The sequence below is a fragment of the Rattus rattus genome, chromosome 14 (assembly GCF_011064425.1).
Source record: "Rattus rattus isolate New Zealand chromosome 14, Rrattus_CSIRO_v1, whole genome shotgun sequence".
NCBI lineage: Eukaryota > Metazoa > Chordata > Mammalia > Rodentia > Muridae > Rattus > Rattus rattus.
The window spans coordinates 8,228,802-8,245,833 of record NC_046167.1 but is presented as its reverse complement, the minus strand read 5'-3'; the positions used below and the strand labels follow the sequence as shown (position 1 = coordinate 8,245,833).

Here is a 17,032-nt window from a genome sequence, read left to right as displayed (position 1 = left end):
CTAATTTGTGTATTTGCTCTTTGTTTTTGACTTTTCTTTCAGTAGATAACAAGGTCATAAAACTATACACAGGGTTATAAACAGCCATGTTCAGCTAGCTTCAGATGTGGTGCAATTACTCAAGTTAAATATTTTCCAAAGTCTTTCCTCTCAAAGATTAAGTCAGTGCCTGGAGAGGCATCTGTTAAGAATTGAATCACTGGAACTGGAGTGCACACTCAACAGGAGACGAATCTGGAAAACAAAGAGAGAGGGGAACGGCTTCCAGTGATGAGCGCTCATCTTATAAGTGACTGACCTTGCATCCCAATGCCAAGGGATATTCCTCCCCGAGGCTGCCGTGTCCATGTCGGCCTTCCCAATGCTTGGACGTTTGTGTTTCCTTTGGACTGTCTGCCTTTCTATTTCTCCACTGGGTCAGCAAGGAGTCCAAGCCTTTCAATGCAGTAATGGAGTCTCTTTGCCTTCTGACCGTGTGTGTGACTTTACGGACCATTGTGGGGACAACGGCGATGAGCAGCGATGTAAGTGTCATTTGTCTTCCCCAATCTTGCGTCCCTGTCTACCTTCATATAGGAGCTTGTGAGGAGCCATGGGGTTCCAGCTAGAGCCCTAGCCTGTGAATGGTTTTATTTCAGAGACTCTGAGGGTGATGGTATATTGTTTAATAAGTATGATCTGTGTGTAAAATTGTTATAACATCGATTTCAACTGATTGTAAGGAAATGATAAATGGAAATTTAGCTTGAAAGTTTAACTAGTGAAGCAAAATCTCCGTGACGGCCATTAATTCAGTTGCAAAATGCTAAGACGGAAATTCTGAGCTAAAGCACAGATTTAATATGGAAAATAATTTTACTTTAGATTAGATTTTTTTTGCATATGGGAGACTATTGCCAAATGACTTAATATGCACAGCACAATGTCAGCTTGTGAGTTTTACTTGAGAACAGTGCAGAGTATGGGGAGCATTCAAGACAAGGCTGAACTCTGTGATAAGTATATGAAGTTGAACCCTCATTTTATTATAAAAGTTGGTAAGATGAGAGAAATCTCTGAATAGGGGGGCACAGATGTGCACATACTCCATTGCTTACCAGAATAGTGTTAATAACAGGAAGTAACTTACCAAAGGAGGGTGCAGAAGGTGGCATGTACGTATCTGACATTTCTATTACATTATAAAATCTTGATAGGAAACCATACAATGCCCATGGTGACTGGTATAATGCTTCTATACAAATTTTGCAAATGAAAGTTTTATAAAATTGTTATTTTGTACAAAAACAAAAATAGTTTTGTCGTTGATTCATACAACCATTGATTTCGTTATCAGAACCACTTATTTTCATTATTGTGCATTACCTTGCTCAGATTTTGTTTTGTAATTTATTCAGTGTTAGGAGAATTTATCACTTTCTTTCTTGAAAATACAGAGCTATATTTCATCTTGTTATCGCCTTTCTTTACCATAGTCAGTTTTTCTCCTGCAGAAGAAAATGGGTTAATGATTTTCCTCCTGTTTGGGTTTTTCATGTGGTTCATATCTAGTAACTATTAAATACAGAGAACAACCAAGACCACGATCCATTTGTATCTGTCCACTTTTCCCCGTTAGGCTAAATATGGATATGTTGCCCTATGTTAGGTCTGTCTGTGAGGTCATTCATGTCCTCAGTGGGCAGCAGAGAGGAACCACTGCTGGTTTAACAGAAAATGCAATGTCCTTTCCATGATTAATCTCTGTAAAACTTCCTCTGGCACTCTAGTGCAATGTCATGTATGGTCTTGCTTCAGGGAAAGGTTAAGGCAGAGAAAAAGCTGCTGAGTGGAAAAGGTCTCTGCTGTATGAAAAATTTTAATAAGCCAGTCTCTGAGGCAGGCAAAGGCATGGGTCTGTCCAATAAACACATTTCATTGTAAATGTTACATTGAGAAGTCACCTTTTGACTTTTTCCCCTTTCATCGTCATTTTCTGATAACTTTCTGCTTTGATATTTTTATTTAAAATGTGGACAAGAACCTAGAGATTAAACTGAGAGACACTTTAAAGTGTTAGAGTTAGAGGCTTTTTTGTTTTTGCACACAACACTAGGGTTAGAGAATTGTGAAGCAATGATAGACAAGCAATTTCACTCACAAAACTGTGATGCTAATCTTAGTTTGGCTTAAAAAGAATTTAACTTTACAGTGATGGTAGAGTAGCTAGGTTGAAATAAAAATCAGTCTATGCCCCGTTTAACATCCAAATCATGTGACCTTTAAAGAAATAGATCAGCTTGTAAGTCTTCGAGACTTTCCTTAATAAAATTGGCAGAACTGAAGTTGAATTTAGATGTCAAAGATGCTATTTATATGTTTTAAAATGTCTGTGTTCTCATTTTACTCTGTAGACTCCTTTTGTAATTTTTTTCAGAATTACACATACAAGAGTATGGCATTTTCATTATTTCTACTGGAAAATAAGTTTTTCTGCCTCCAACTCCCGATGTTAGCCCTTCGTTTTTTTTCTTTCCTGTGATTATTATTGTTTCTCTCTCTCTCTCTCTCTCTCTCTCTCTCTCTCTCTCTCTCTCTCTCTCTCTCACACACACACACACACACACACACAGAGTAGAGTATGGTTATATCAGTAAATTGGCATATCTAATTACCTCTCTTACTTTTATGATAAGACACTTGATTTTCCCTTTGTTATTTTGAAAGATGCATTATTGATTATGGTCATCTTCCTATGCAGGGTCTAACAATTACTCCTTTTCTCTGTGTGAAACGTTGCACCCTTTGTGAGTGCACACATTCGAGTAACGTCGTTCTACTCTCAGAATTCAAAACTTTGGATTCCACCTATAAATAACTTCATGTGATAGTTATTTTTTTCATGCCTGGCTTAATTCAATTCACACAATGTTCTCCAGATTCAAGAATATTGTTGCAAATGACATAATTTCCCATTTTCTAAAGTCTGAGTAGAATTTTATGGTGTACATATTGCATTTTCTTCATCCATTCAGGATTGGGTGTGTATCTTGGCTAATGTGTAGTAATGCTAAGATGGTGATTTCTGTTTCACACATCAATTAATAATATTTATATATTTATGTAAGAATGATATTTCCAATCTATGTGGTAGTTGTATTTTTGGCTTTTGTAGTGATTTTAATAATGATTGTACTAATTTATGTTTTCATCAGTAATGCACAAAACTTCCTTTTTATTTCTGTTTCCCAACACTTTTACCTGTCTGTTTTCTTTTCTGTGGTAAATGGGGATTGAAGCTCGGGACATGATAGGAAAGTAGTCTTTTAAAAATAATTATATTTAGTCTTATCTCAAATATTACATGCTGGTAACAGTCTCCTCTCATCAATCCCCAATTAATTCCTTCCCTGGTTCCCTTCAGAAAAAGGCAGACCTTTCAGGAATATCAACCAAGCATGGGATATCATGTTGCAATAAGACTGGGTACCTCCCCTCATAGTAAGGCCGGAAGAGTCAAACCTATAGCGGGAAAAGTCTCAAGGACAGGCAGAAGAGTCAGAGGAAGCTCCTGCTCCCACTCTTGGGAGTTCCTCCGGAAGACTAAGCTACAGGAACATATGTGGCCTGTATCAAACCCACTCAGGCTCCCTGTCAGTTCAGTCTCTGTAAGCCTCTGTGAACTTGGCATAGTTGAGTTCAGCGCTCTGCCTCCTTCAATCCCTTTGTGTAGGATCCTCTGAGCTTGGTTTAGCTTTTGGGTGTGGATGTCTGCATCTGTTTCCACGAGTTGCTGCTGGAAACCTCTCTGTTCCTTTTTATATCCTTTATTTCAAGAAAGGATATCCCTCAGTTGTTCAGGTTTGCCTTGAACTTGTGATCCATCAGCCTCCACCTTATCCTTACAAGCTACAATTACAGACCTACGGTACCAGGCTAGCCCCTTTTTTCTGTCCATAGCAACCAGTTCCAACAGGTATGAAAGAGTATCCCCCTGTAATCCGGTTTTGCATGCATTCATGTATGTGTAGGACTTCTCTCAGACAGATTTTCAAATAGCTTTGTGGTCTTGCTATTGAGTTCCTGATGTTTTTGGTTATCCGTTTTTACATGTGACGTCACGCGTATTGTTTTCTTTCCTCTGTGGAGATGGTTTCTTCACTTTGTTAATTGCTTCATTTGCTGTGTATAAACGCGTTAGTTCGACACAGTCCTGTCTGTACGTTTTTGCTCTTGTTGCTCCCTCCATGGGGCCCTATCCCCAGAAATCATTTCAGTCCATCCTCTTAGTTTCTTCCATGTGCTAGTTTGGGTTTATTTTGTTGTTCTTTATTTTTAACTCTTTGGAGGAGATTATTTACTTAAAATCAGTTTTGCGTTTGCACATGTGCATGTGTACACGTGTGTTCATGTGCATGCATGTCTGTGTGAGAGTGCTTATGATGTGTATATACGTGGTTGTGGAGGTCAAATCTTGATGCTAGCAGTCTTCTGTAGCTTTTTACATTCTATTTTTTTTACTTAATCACTTTAAATCCTACTCGGTGACCCCTTCTCAGTCACCTCCCCTTCCAAAATCCTTCCCCCTCCTCACTCCTCTTCTCCTCTGAGCAGGAGGGGGCTTCTTGGTACCTTCCCACTATGGCACATCATTACGTTTTTCTTTAAGAGTTCCCAAGCTCCTTCCAGTGTTTGTGTGTGTATCTATTGGGAAATCAACAAGGTAGACAAATCCTTAGTTAAACTTTCCAGAAGACAGAGAGACAAGGATACAAATAAACAAAATCAGAAATGAAAAGGGATCCAACAACAGACACTGAGAAAATCCAAGGAATCATTTAGTTTACTTCAAAAGCCTGTACTCCAAAAAATTGGAAAATTTTAATGAAATAGATAATTTCCTAGATAGATTCCACTTACCAAAGTTAAATCAAGATCAAGTAAACATTTAAACAGATCTATAACCCCTTAAGAAATAGAAGCAGTCGTCAAAGTCTTCCAACCAAAACCAGCCCAGGCCCAGATGGTTTTAGTGTCGAATTCTACCACACTTTCACAGAAGAGCTAATACCAATATTCCTCAAACTATACCACAAAATAGAAGCAGAAAGAACACTACCTAATTCATTCTATGATGGTCACACTAATATCTAAACCACACAAAGACTCAACAAAAAAAGAGAACATAAGACCAATTGAAGCAAAAATACTCAACAAAATACTTGCAAACCAAATCCAGGAGCACATCAAAACATCATCCATCATGTTCAAGTAGGCTTCATCCCACAAGTGCAGGGATGGTGCAATATACAAAATCCATCAACTTATTCTACCATATAAACAAACTGAAAGAAAACAACCACATGATCATCCAATTAGATGCTGAAAACACATTTAACAAAATCCAATACCCCTTTAATTAAAAGTATTAGAGAAATCAAAGATACGGGGTGCATACCTGAACATAAACAAAGCAATATACAGCAAGACAAAATAGCCAACATCAAGCTAAGTGGAGAGAAATTTAAATCAATCCAACTAAAATCAGAGACAAGGCAAGGATGCCCACTCTTTCTGTATCCATTCAGTATAGCATTTGAAGTTCTAGCTAGAGCAATAAGACAAACACAGCAGGTCAAGGGGATACAACTCAGAAAAGAAGCTAAAGTATCAATATTTATGGGTCATACCTCCTAGTTTTTGATGCTGAATCTGGAATTCACTACTTGACTAGACTACTCAGTGAATCCCAGGGATCCTCCAGTGTCTTCTAATGCTGGCACTATAACACACTGCTATGCCTGGCTTTTTATTTTGTTTCTGGGATCTGATACAGATCTCCATATTTGCACAGTAAACACATTAGTCATCAAGTGGCTGCCTCAACTGCAAAGCTTGGATATTTATAGTCAGTCTCAATTTTTAGATCTTTGTGAAATTCCTGAAATCTCTCTTATTTCTAGATTCAGGCTACTATGACAGGATACTTGAACTGATTTTCATAAATTTAAGCTTAATAATGTTTATAACAAAATGGATGACCCATCCAAAAGCTTCTTTTGCATGGACTTGACAGGTTTCATAGTTCTGTGTCCTGACATTGATGCCTGAGCATGTAAGAAAAGTGCCAGCCCCGCAGACCAGCGCTTGGCAGGTAGAGATAGATTTTCACCTTTGAATGTGGCCTAGAATTCTGCTACTAAGTATCTTGACTTTGGCTACTGCTTGTACACTGATGTTGGCAGGAACTAACCCAGTCAGATGCCCCTGGCTGGATTTTGTCTCATGCAGGAATACCAACTGGAGTTCTGTTATAGCCTTTGGCAGATTAGACTTTAAGTTATTTTCCCAGGTTGATCAACGATAAACATTCTTTGTAATCTGTAGTTTGCAAAGAAAGGTCTGTGGACAATGACTGTGAACAAAGACTATAGATCACTGATTTGCCATTTGGGTCACATAAATCCACAAATGTTTGGTCCACGTTTATTTATTTATATTCTTTTTTTGAGAAAATAGTCACATTATTATCCCTTCCATTTCCTCTTTCCAAACCATTCTGTATAACTCCTTTGTTTCCTCCAAATTTAAATTGCCTTTTAAATTAATTGATGTTGCAGGCATATGTGTATACTTATGTACATATGTATTCCTTTATATAATTGATAAATCTACATTTAGTTGTAGATGTGTCCTTGGCTTTAGGCTTGTGGAAGTATTAGTTAGAACACCAAGGTTTGTTTTCTTTCTTTTTTTCTTTCTTTTTTCTTTTCTTTCTTTCTTTCTTTCTTTTCTTTCGTTGCTTCTCTCTCTCTCGTTCGATTCGTTCTTTTCTTTCTTTTCTTTCCTTAGTGTCCAATGATTTATTTATTTATTTCACACTCCATATTTTATTCCCCTTATGGTCCACTCTCCAACTGTTCCATCTCCCATACCTCCTCCACACACCCCTGTCTCCATGAGGATATCTCCACTCTACCCTCCTACCAGACCTCTAAACTCTCTGGGGCCTCCAGTCTCTTGAGGGTTAGGTACATGATCTCTGATTGAACACTCACCCTGGAGTCCTTTGCTGTATACATGTTGGGGGCCTCATGTCAGCTGGTGTATGCTGCCTGGTTGGTGGTCCAGTGTCTGAGAGATCTCAGGGTTCCAGGTTAAATTGAGACTGCTGGTTCTTCTACAGTGTCGCCCTCCTCCTCAGCTTCTTCCAGCTCTACCCTAACTCAACCACAGGGGTCAGCAGCTTCTGATCCTTGGATGGATGTAAATATCTGTATCTGATTCTTTCAGCTGCTTGTTGGGTCTTTCGGGGGCAGTCATGATAGGTCCCTTTTTGTGAGTGCTATAGCCTGAGCAATAGTGCCAGGTCTTAGGGCCTCCCTTTGAGCTGGATTCCACTTTGGATCTGTTGCTGGACCTTCTTTTCCTCAGGCTCTTTATTTCCATCCCTGCAGTTCTTTCAGACGGGAACAATTACGAGTCAGAGTTTTGACTGTGAGATGCCAATCTCATTCCTCACTTGATGCCCTGTCTTTCTGCTGGAGGTGGGCTCTACAATTCCCTCTCCCCACTATAGGGCTCTTCATCTAGGGTCCCTCCCTTTGAGTCCCGAGAGTCTCCTATCTCCCAGGTCTCTGCTACATTCTGGAGGGTCCTCCCATCCTCCTACCACGTGAGGTTGCCTGTTTCCATTCTTTCTACTGGCCCTCAGGGCTTCAGTCTTTCCCTCCACCCAATACCAGATTATGTTCCCCTCCTCCCTACCCTTGTCCTCTTTCCCACCCACGTCCCTTCTTCCCTCCCCCATTGTGGTTGCTTTCTTTTCCCTCCCAAGTGGGTCTGAGGCATTGGGCACTACAGCTTGTTGACCTTTTTGAATTCCGTGGATTGTATGCTAGGTATTTTATACATTTTTTCTATACATTTTCAATAATGTCCATTATTAGTGAGTACATACCATGCATGTCCTTATGCGTCTGAGTTACCTCACTCAGGATGATACTTTCTAGTTCCGTCCATTTACCTGCAAAACTCAGGATGTCCTCATTTTTAATAGCTGAGTAGTATTTCCTTCACGTAAATGAACCTCATTTTCTGCATTCATTCTCTTGTTGTGGGACATCTGGGTTGTTTACAGCTTCTGACTATCACAAATAAGGCCACTATGAACATGGTGGAAAATGTGCCACTATGGCATGGTGGGGCATCTTTTAAGGTATAGTCCCAAGAGTGATATTACTGGGTCTTCAGGTAGATCTATTTCCGATTTTCTGAGGAACCTCCAAATTGGTTTCCAGAGTAGTTGTACCAGTCTAGTTTTCTGCAGTCCTGTTGCTGACTGGAGGTTGGCATGAGAAAGATGGAGAGTCTCAGATATTTGCTCACATGCTGGGCTTTTGATCTTGGGCTATCTTAAGGAGAGGATGGAGCTGGAAGAGGAATATGCCTGGGGACTCAAGTCTTGCAGACATACAGACTTGCTAACCACAGACTAATGCAGTGGTGAGATGGTGCAGCTTGGTACCTATGCAGGTTGGAAGGGGGATCAACATCTATATTTTCATAATGGTTACTGTGGTTCCCATTATTGTTTACAATGTTAATAACTAACTGATACTTGGTGATCTAGTTAAGAAGACGCTCCATTGCCTTCCATGTAGCAAGACAGAAATTATTCTTCTATAAAGAGCTCCAAAAGGCTGGAAAATATGTTTTCCAGTCTCTTTCCCCCGTGGGCCTGAGGGAATCTTCTGTTTTAGGCTGTTTCAGATAAAGGGCAACATAGAGTGAAACCATTTCTCTTACTTTTAAATGTTAGATTTCTCTGTTGGGAATCAGAAGAAGGTATCTCACTACCATATTCTGCCATAATCATATATGAATTCTTTGTGGATAGTTACTGGAGGGATGCAGTGAGGAACCTTCCTTACAGTACCTCACACCTTCCTGACATCATTTCAGAACATTCTTTTGTATTCTATATTAACACACACAAAGATGTCATGGTTTTTTTTACTAGCAATTGTTCAAAGTTACTTCCTATACAAAGGCTTCAGTTTGGTAACTTTCATTCAGCAATAAATTCCATAGAATTATTTTATTGTTGTAACTTACACCTAAATCAACCAAAGGGCATAGGATAGGCTGTTAATGAGGAGTGGATATATGGCTATTAAAATGGGTCCCTCTCACTGGCAAAATAGTTAACACAAAGTTCTTGAAATATCTTAAATAAGATCTTCATACATCTGTTGGTGATATTAACATTTACTGTATACACAGTCATCTTTAGTTACATTTTCATGATTCAAAAGAGAAACATATCCATTTAATCAGATATTTTATTTTGTTCCTATTCTATTTTATGCTAAGAATATTTTTATTCATGCAAGCATTTTTGGAGTAGGAATTTACTTTCATATCTATGATTTGACATGAAGGATCATGATATTTTAAGATTATAACTACTTTCTTTTGCATTTTTCCATTGCAAAGCAAGTTTTTCGAAACATAATTACTGTGCAAAATTAAAAAATATATGCAAAAAGTTGAGATTATCTTAGTGTAATTTTAAATCTAAGACATTTAACTTAAATAAGGTTAAGTGCAAACAGTGTTCCTTCAGTAGGATAAGAGGCAACTATTTTTAAGACTAATTGATTCTTTGAAATACTGCAGTAATGTGATATGTAAGATGCCATGTCTGGAATTTCCTTTGCTATTGCTTCAAATGCAAAGTGTTTCATGAGACAACTAACAAATATTTTAAAATCTAACTGACCCTGGTGACATGCCTCAGTTTGTCACTATGCTACAAATCATATACAGACTGCAAAATAGACATCTATTTCTCATAGACTGGAGTCCAGGGAGCCATATAGAGGAATTAGGCTCACTGTCCAGTGAAGATCCTCTTCCTGGTTTGCTTCTGCATAAAGTCTTCTTGTTAGAGCACTAATTGTATAACAAGGATCCACCTATTAATTATGTCCCAATATCTACTTCCTCATACCAGGACATATGAGATTTATTTGAGATTCAGCACCTTAGTTTGAGGAGGAAGGCATCTTAGAGCACAACAATGTTACACAATTAAACCATCTAAATTTAAGTGTTGAAATGCTTGTGTGAAGCAAATTAGAAAAATTATATAGTTTTCAGAGTATTTTGCATCGGATGCTTCAGTCACACAATCAGGTACATTCTCATGGACTCAATTTATATGTTAATTATGCTGTAGTACAAAACCCAGCAAAGTGAATTTTTGGAACCTGACAAAGTATCTTTCAAGGTGACCTAGAAAATGAATAGTACTAGAAATGTATAAAGATAAAGACTAATGGGAAATACTTATTTTTGTGGTTGATGGAAAATAATTTCTTGAATAGGCTTATAGCAATGCATTCTGTAAATTACTCCAACTATACAGAAGTTAGTAATTAGAAATATGATTGTTAGAAATAGGAAGATTGGGAGGTGAGATAGTTGATTGGGTGAATTACTGGCTGCTATTTCTGATGACCAGAGTTTAAGGAAAGAACCAGCTGTATATATTGTATACATTTTATGGCAAGCATGTACCCACACATATGCACACAGATTAAATAATTTATGTTTGCAGAATTTAAAGAACTAGAAAGCATATCTGTGATATATTTAATATACAATTGTGGTATCCTCGATCAACTGAGGAACTGTCATAGTTAATCATTTCAGCTGGTATGTGCTCAGTACTTAGGGCCAAGCATCTCTTAGCACCTTCCTATCATATTTCATATACTATTTACAATGTATCCAAATAGTAGAAGGTGCTACATTTCCAATTTAACAGACTGATAAAAAAGGAAGTTCAAATAAATAAAAATAAAATGCAAAAAACACAGAGCTTTGCAGCAACAAATCTGGGACCCATGCCATACTCTGATTCTGTAGCCTCTGACACTAAATACTACCCAACACTGACTACAGACTGTAGACAACAGATGTGTATGGGGTTATTTCATGAAATCGATTTATCTCTTCCATTCATAAAGAGATTCTTAAAGTTGAAACACTAAATGTTAAAAATGATGGTATATTCTTTATTGCTTTAAATAATTCATTTCAGTTTTTTGAGATTATACCTCATTTAGTGTGTGTGTGTGTGTGTGTGTGTGTGTGTGTGTGTGTGTGTGTGTGTCTGGATGCATGTAGTCAGGCAATATTTGTGTATATGTGAAGAGCAAAGACTGTGTTTTAAGAATCAGTTCACTCCTTATAGGACATGGGTTTCAGAAATGGAAATGAGGTCATCAGGCGTGGGCAGCAACATTAACCCATTCAGCCATCTTCTGAGTAATAAATCTTCATGGTGTGTTTGCTAAGGGCTGGTGCCAAAGAAAAGGAAGTCCTTCTATGTGGAAGTAAGAATAATATGAAAATCATGGGAAGTTAGAATATTTAACTCAAAGGTCAAAGGTATCAAAAATGTCCCGAGTAAAATTATATGCACCATATCTGACAAATAATTCTGTTCCAGGTCTATAAATTAAAAACAAAAGTTTTCTATCATAGAATTCATAGAGTAAATATTATAAAAAGGCAGGTCATGAGGAAAGAGAAATGACCACTTGCAGTGAAGCGATCAATCGCCAAGGAAGCATAAATAAGAAGTGAAAACACAAAGCCATCAATAGCTTTTAAATAAAATAAATATACATTAATCACAGGGAATACATTGCTGGTAAAGTTGTAAGAAAACATATTACCAGTCCAGGAATAGTTTGAACTTTTACTTCTTTTTTATATTTTGTGATATTAACAAGAAATTAAAAAAATACATTCTTTAAAATAGTGATTTTTTTAGTAATTTCTTCCAAGAAACAAAAGAGTTTATATTAACATTATTATCCTTCTCACATTATCAATTATGATAAAGTTGGGAAAAACTTATTGTTATATTAGGTTAAATTTTAAATGTATCCTGGCACATTGATGCTGTAGGCATTTGCATAGTCATTTGTTAATTATTATGCTATTTAAAATGAGAAAGAGCATCTCTTATATAACTACAAAACAATAATGATCAATGAGTGTACTTAAATTATAGACTACCATTGAATAGCTGTGAAAATTTTGTACATATACATTAGATTATATTTGATTGTTCTTCTTTATACATTTATGTTTCCAAACACATTTTTCTAATCAGAATAAAACAATACTTCTAGATTATTGAATAAGCAGAATTTTTCTTAACCATTGTATTTATTCTAGAAATGAGAACAAGGCAAGGTTAGTTACATCAACCCAATAACAGCATTCTTTTTCTCCCTTGTATGTTTCTAATTGTTTTACTCAAAAATATTGAAGTTTGTTTTTCTTTTTGATGAAGATATTATATGGGCATCAACATACAGAAACTGAGAATTTAGTAGTAAATTAATGTGTTAGAGTTTTGTTAGAAAAGGAGTCCATGTGAAGAAGAATCACATTGGTGTAACAGGTGTACACCCTACCCTTGTCCATTCCTGCCTACACTTAGGACCAGGCAACTCTCCTTCACCACACCTGCCTGTATGGTGAAAAGAAGTCTGCTGTTTTTATTTTATTTGTGAGCAGAATGCCAGGATTCATTCATTCTCCTCCCCTCCCTCTCCCTCCCTCTCCCTCCCTCTCCCTCCCCCTCTCCCTCCCCCCCCCCCCCCCCCCCCCCCCCCCCCCCCCCTCCCCCCCCCCTCCTCCCCTTCCCTCGCCCGCCTCCTCTTCTCCTCCTCCTCCTCTTCCTCCCCCTCCCCCTCCCCCTCCTCCTCCTCCTCCTCCTCTTTTCTCCCTCTCCCTCTCCCTCTCCCTCTCCCTCTCCCTCTCCCTCTCTGCCTTCTTCTCTTCTCTTCTCTTCTCTTCTCTTCTTCTCTTCTCTCTCTTCTCTTCTCTTCTCCTCCCCTCCTCCTCCTCCTTCTTCTCTCTCTCTCTCTCTCTCTCTCTCTCCTCTCTGCCTCTGCCTCTGCCTCTGCCTCTGCCTCTGCCTCTGCTTCTTTCTCTGTCTCTCTGTATGTGTATGCTACTGCCCAAGGCTATCATGGCTGTACCCACAAGTTCTCTGTACCCACAAGTTCTCTGCCTATGAGATTCCTGTCTCATGCATGGTTGCCAATGGTACACTGCATCTTCCGCAGTGACCACAGTTCCCCTGTTCAGTGCTAGTGTTCTTTTTAGTACAACAATGTATTTATGGTTCTTGAGCTCAGCTCCCCTTTGCTTTCTGTCAGTGAACTAGAAGTGCTTGACTCATCACAAGGCCTAACATGGTTCCTTATGTGGTTCCTACAGTCTGTACCACCTAGGAATCTATCCCATCTGCAGACACCAAACCCAGACACTAATGATGATGTCAAGAAGTGCTTGCTCACAGGAACCTGGTATAGCTGTCCCCTGAGTGGCTCTGCCAGAGTCTGACCAATACAGATGTGAATGCTCAAAGCCATTCATTGGACTGAGCATGGGGACTCCAATGGAGTGATTAGGGGAATGAGTGAAGTAGCTGAAGAGGTTTGCAATATATAGAAAGAACAACATCATCAACCAACCAGACTCCCAAAGCTCTCACGGACTAAACCACCAACCAAAGAGTACACATGGAGGGAATCCATGGCTCCAGCTGCAGATAGATCAGAGAATTGCCTTATCTAGCAGCAATGGGAGGGGAGACCCTTGGTCCTATGGAGGTTGGAGGACCCAGCATAGGGGAATGCTATGGTGGTGAGGTAGGAGTGAATGGGTGGGCGGGTGGGAGAGCACTCTCATAGAGGCAAGGGGATGAGAATGGGATAGGGGATTTGCAGAGGGGAAACTGAGAAGGGAGATAACATTTGAAATGTAAATAAATAAAATAACCAATAAAAAATCAAAATAAAAACAAGGCCAAGTTTTTTTCTCTTCCCAAACCTGAACTTCCAATTCACCTCCGTTTTGTTCCCATCTCTCATGGCTTTGCTCCCAACTGCATTCTTTTCTGAATCTAATCATGTGACATTAAATCTACACATACATCCTCTATGCCTTCATTTGCTATTTATAGATGCAAATAATATTCATGTCATCATATTTGAACAATGCTTATTTCTTCTTACGTTTCTACTAGAATAGTTCTAACTTTCCTAGAGCCAATGACCAGAGCAGGGCAATAGTAGGCGATAAATAAAATAAATGGGTCGTGGCTAATTTTTCAAAATTTACTGCTAATACCATCTTCTCTGGATTTTCTCAGAGAGTCTTGTGAGACTCAGGTGATGGGCTGCAAGAATGGATTCTACCTTCATTGTCTTTTAAAGGATCGTGAAGAACTTCAGCATATAAATACAATTCCGATTATGTGTGTAATAGGATGAAGAAACTTTCTGGAGAGAGGTCTTAGTAGACATAAATGATAGATTCTGGGGCCTGGATGGTCATTTGGTGAGAGAGGACATTATTTTTTAAGTTGTTTATTTTTCATTTATGTGTATAAATGTTTTGCCAGTATGCATGTATCTATGGGCACCACGTGGATGCTTGGTGCCAGAGGAAACTTAAGGAGGACATCAGAGCCCCTGAAACTGGACTTACAGAAGGTTGTAATCCACCCGTCCCCCACCTCCAAGGCGCTGGCAACTGAACCTGAGTCCTCTGCAAGAGCAGCGAGTGCTATAACCGCTGAGCCACTTCACCAGCTCCAAGGCTCTCCGTCTCTGTCTCCGTCTCCGTGTCTCTCTCTGTCTCTCTGTGTCTCTCTCTCTGTCTCTCTCTCTCTCTCTCTCTCTCTCTCTCTCTCTCTGTGTGTGTGTGTGTGTGTGTGTGTGTGTGTCCTCTGCAAGAGTAGCAAGTGCTTTTAACCTCTGAGTCACTTCACCAGCTCCAAGGCTCTCCATCTCTGTCTCTGTCTCTCTGTCTCTGTCTCTGTCTCTCTCTCTCTCTCTTTGTGTGTGTGTGTGTGTCCTCTGCAAGAGCAGCGAGTGCTTTTAACTGCTGAGCCATTTCTCCAACTCCCAACAGTGCATTCTTATAATTATTTCCCTCTCCTCTTCTCTTCTGTCTCTGTCTCTCTGTTTCTCTGTGTCGCTCTCTCTCTCTCTCTCTCTCTCTCTCTCTCTCTCTCTCTCTCTCTCTCTCTCTCTCTCTGTCTCTCTGTCTCTGTCTCTCTGTCTCTGTCTCTCTCTGTCTCTCTGTCTCTGTCTCTCTGTCTCTCTCTCTCTGTCTCTCTCTCTGTCTCTCTCTCTCTCTCTCTCTCTCTCTCTCTCTCTCTCTCTCTCTCTCTCTCTCTGTGCGTGTGTGTGTGTCTGTGTGTGAACTAGTGACAGTGAAACTCAGCCAGTAATTACTCCAGCCATCACATGTATAGCCCTGGGGCACATTGGAATATGGAATTCAGTGATTTGGCAGAATCACATCATGAAAATATTTATTTGGCTTCACTGAATGACATAAAAAAGAATCATTTCTTTAATTTTGAAAGTTGGAATTGAGGTCTATATTTGTAGGCAAGCCAAAAGCATCACTCTTAAGGTACAGAAAATATTTAACTGATCTTCATTGTTGGATCTCACAAGTTCAAATAACCAGAGACAGTTGTAAGATTTTTTTGCTTGGTTTGTTTGGGTTTTCTTTGTTTTGTTTAGAGACAAAGGGTCTCAGTGTAACATCCCTAGCTGTCTTGGAATTCACTTTGTAAATCAGACTGGCCTCAAACTGACAGCCATCTGTCTACCTGTGCCTCCTGAGTGCTGGGATTAACGGTCTGTGCCAGCGCTGCACGGCAGTGTTGTAGTTTTCAGATTCGTAGAGTTTCTCTAAAAATATCTAAAAGATTCATAGAAAACACTTAAAATTTACTTATTATTTGACTATATATTATTCAAACTTAAAAACATAATGTCATGCAACCAATTTTGCAATTCAATAAAAATAACAAAATTAAATATCTTTTGTACTTCTCACAGTGCACAGAATCACTAGTGCCAGTCAGACTTAATATATCTCACAATCCTTTGGATTTTAGGAGTGATAATACTTCTAAATATATTATCACAGAGAATGATCTCATTAGTAACTGGGCTCCTATTATCAATGTGAAGGGAGTAGTATCTAAGTTCAGAAGGCTGAATATATAGACAATTAATGAGAACCTGAAACCTAAACGATAGTTCTGACTCATGTTATGTTTTAAACAGGAGTAGCTCTGTCTATTAGAATGCTATTTGAATTTCATATATCAGTAAACTTTAGAGGATATTATCAAACAGCAAATTTTCTAAACAAAAGCACCCACTAGTTATAGCTGCTAGAATATGTGCATAAATTTTTCTTAACCTATGTTTTACATAAAATCCAAGTCAATTTTCTTTATATGTGACTTATTTTTCTCCCAAATAATTTCAGAGTTGTTATGTATAAATTGCATAAACTGTAGGATGTTTCTGTTATGGTAAATTTGAAGTGAAAATGACAAATGGATGTGGATAGGTCCTAAAAATGAACAGACATCTAAGAATTATAAATGGATAGAACAATCACTTTGTCTTAGTTACTGTTTTATTGTGGTATGGACACAGCATGACCCAGACAACTTATACAAGCAAGTATTTAATTGAGGGTTTGCTTAGAATTTCAGTGGGTGAGTCTATCATGACTATGGTAGGAACATAGTGGCAGGCAGGCTAGCATAGTGCTACAGTAGTAGCTGAGAGCTTACATCTCAGTGGCAAATTAGACGCAGAGAGGGGGGGGAAGGGAGGGAAGGAGGGAAAGAAAGATGGAGGGAGGGAGAGAGGGAGGGAGAGAGAGATAGAGAGAGAGAAAGAGACAGACAGACAGACATACACAGAGACAGAGACAGACAGACTAGTTCTGGCATGGTCCTTTAAAGCCTCAAAGCCCACTCCAAATGGCACATCTTCTCCAAGGCCGCATCTCCTAATCCTCAAAAATTTCCATACATTAAGGACCTAGTATTCAAACATATGAGCTTTTGCGGGCCTATTTCATCCAAACCATCACATTCAACTCTGTGGGCCCCATATACTTGTTGAACATGTAT

General features: G+C 38.9%; 1 protein-coding gene across 1 annotated transcript in view; it reads left to right on the top strand.

The window, feature by feature from the left end:
* The first annotated feature begins 293 nt into the window (after positions 1 to 293).
* Malrd1 (MAM and LDL receptor class A domain containing 1) overlaps positions 294 to 17,032 on the top strand; it is a 684,120-nt gene continuing 667,381 nt past the window's right edge. The window contains exon 1 of the mRNA XM_032884682.1: positions 294 to 524. Coding sequence (XP_032740573.1) covers positions 347 to 524 — 178 coding nt within the window. The 5' untranslated portion in view covers positions 294 to 346. The remainder of the gene's footprint in view (positions 525 to 17,032) is intronic.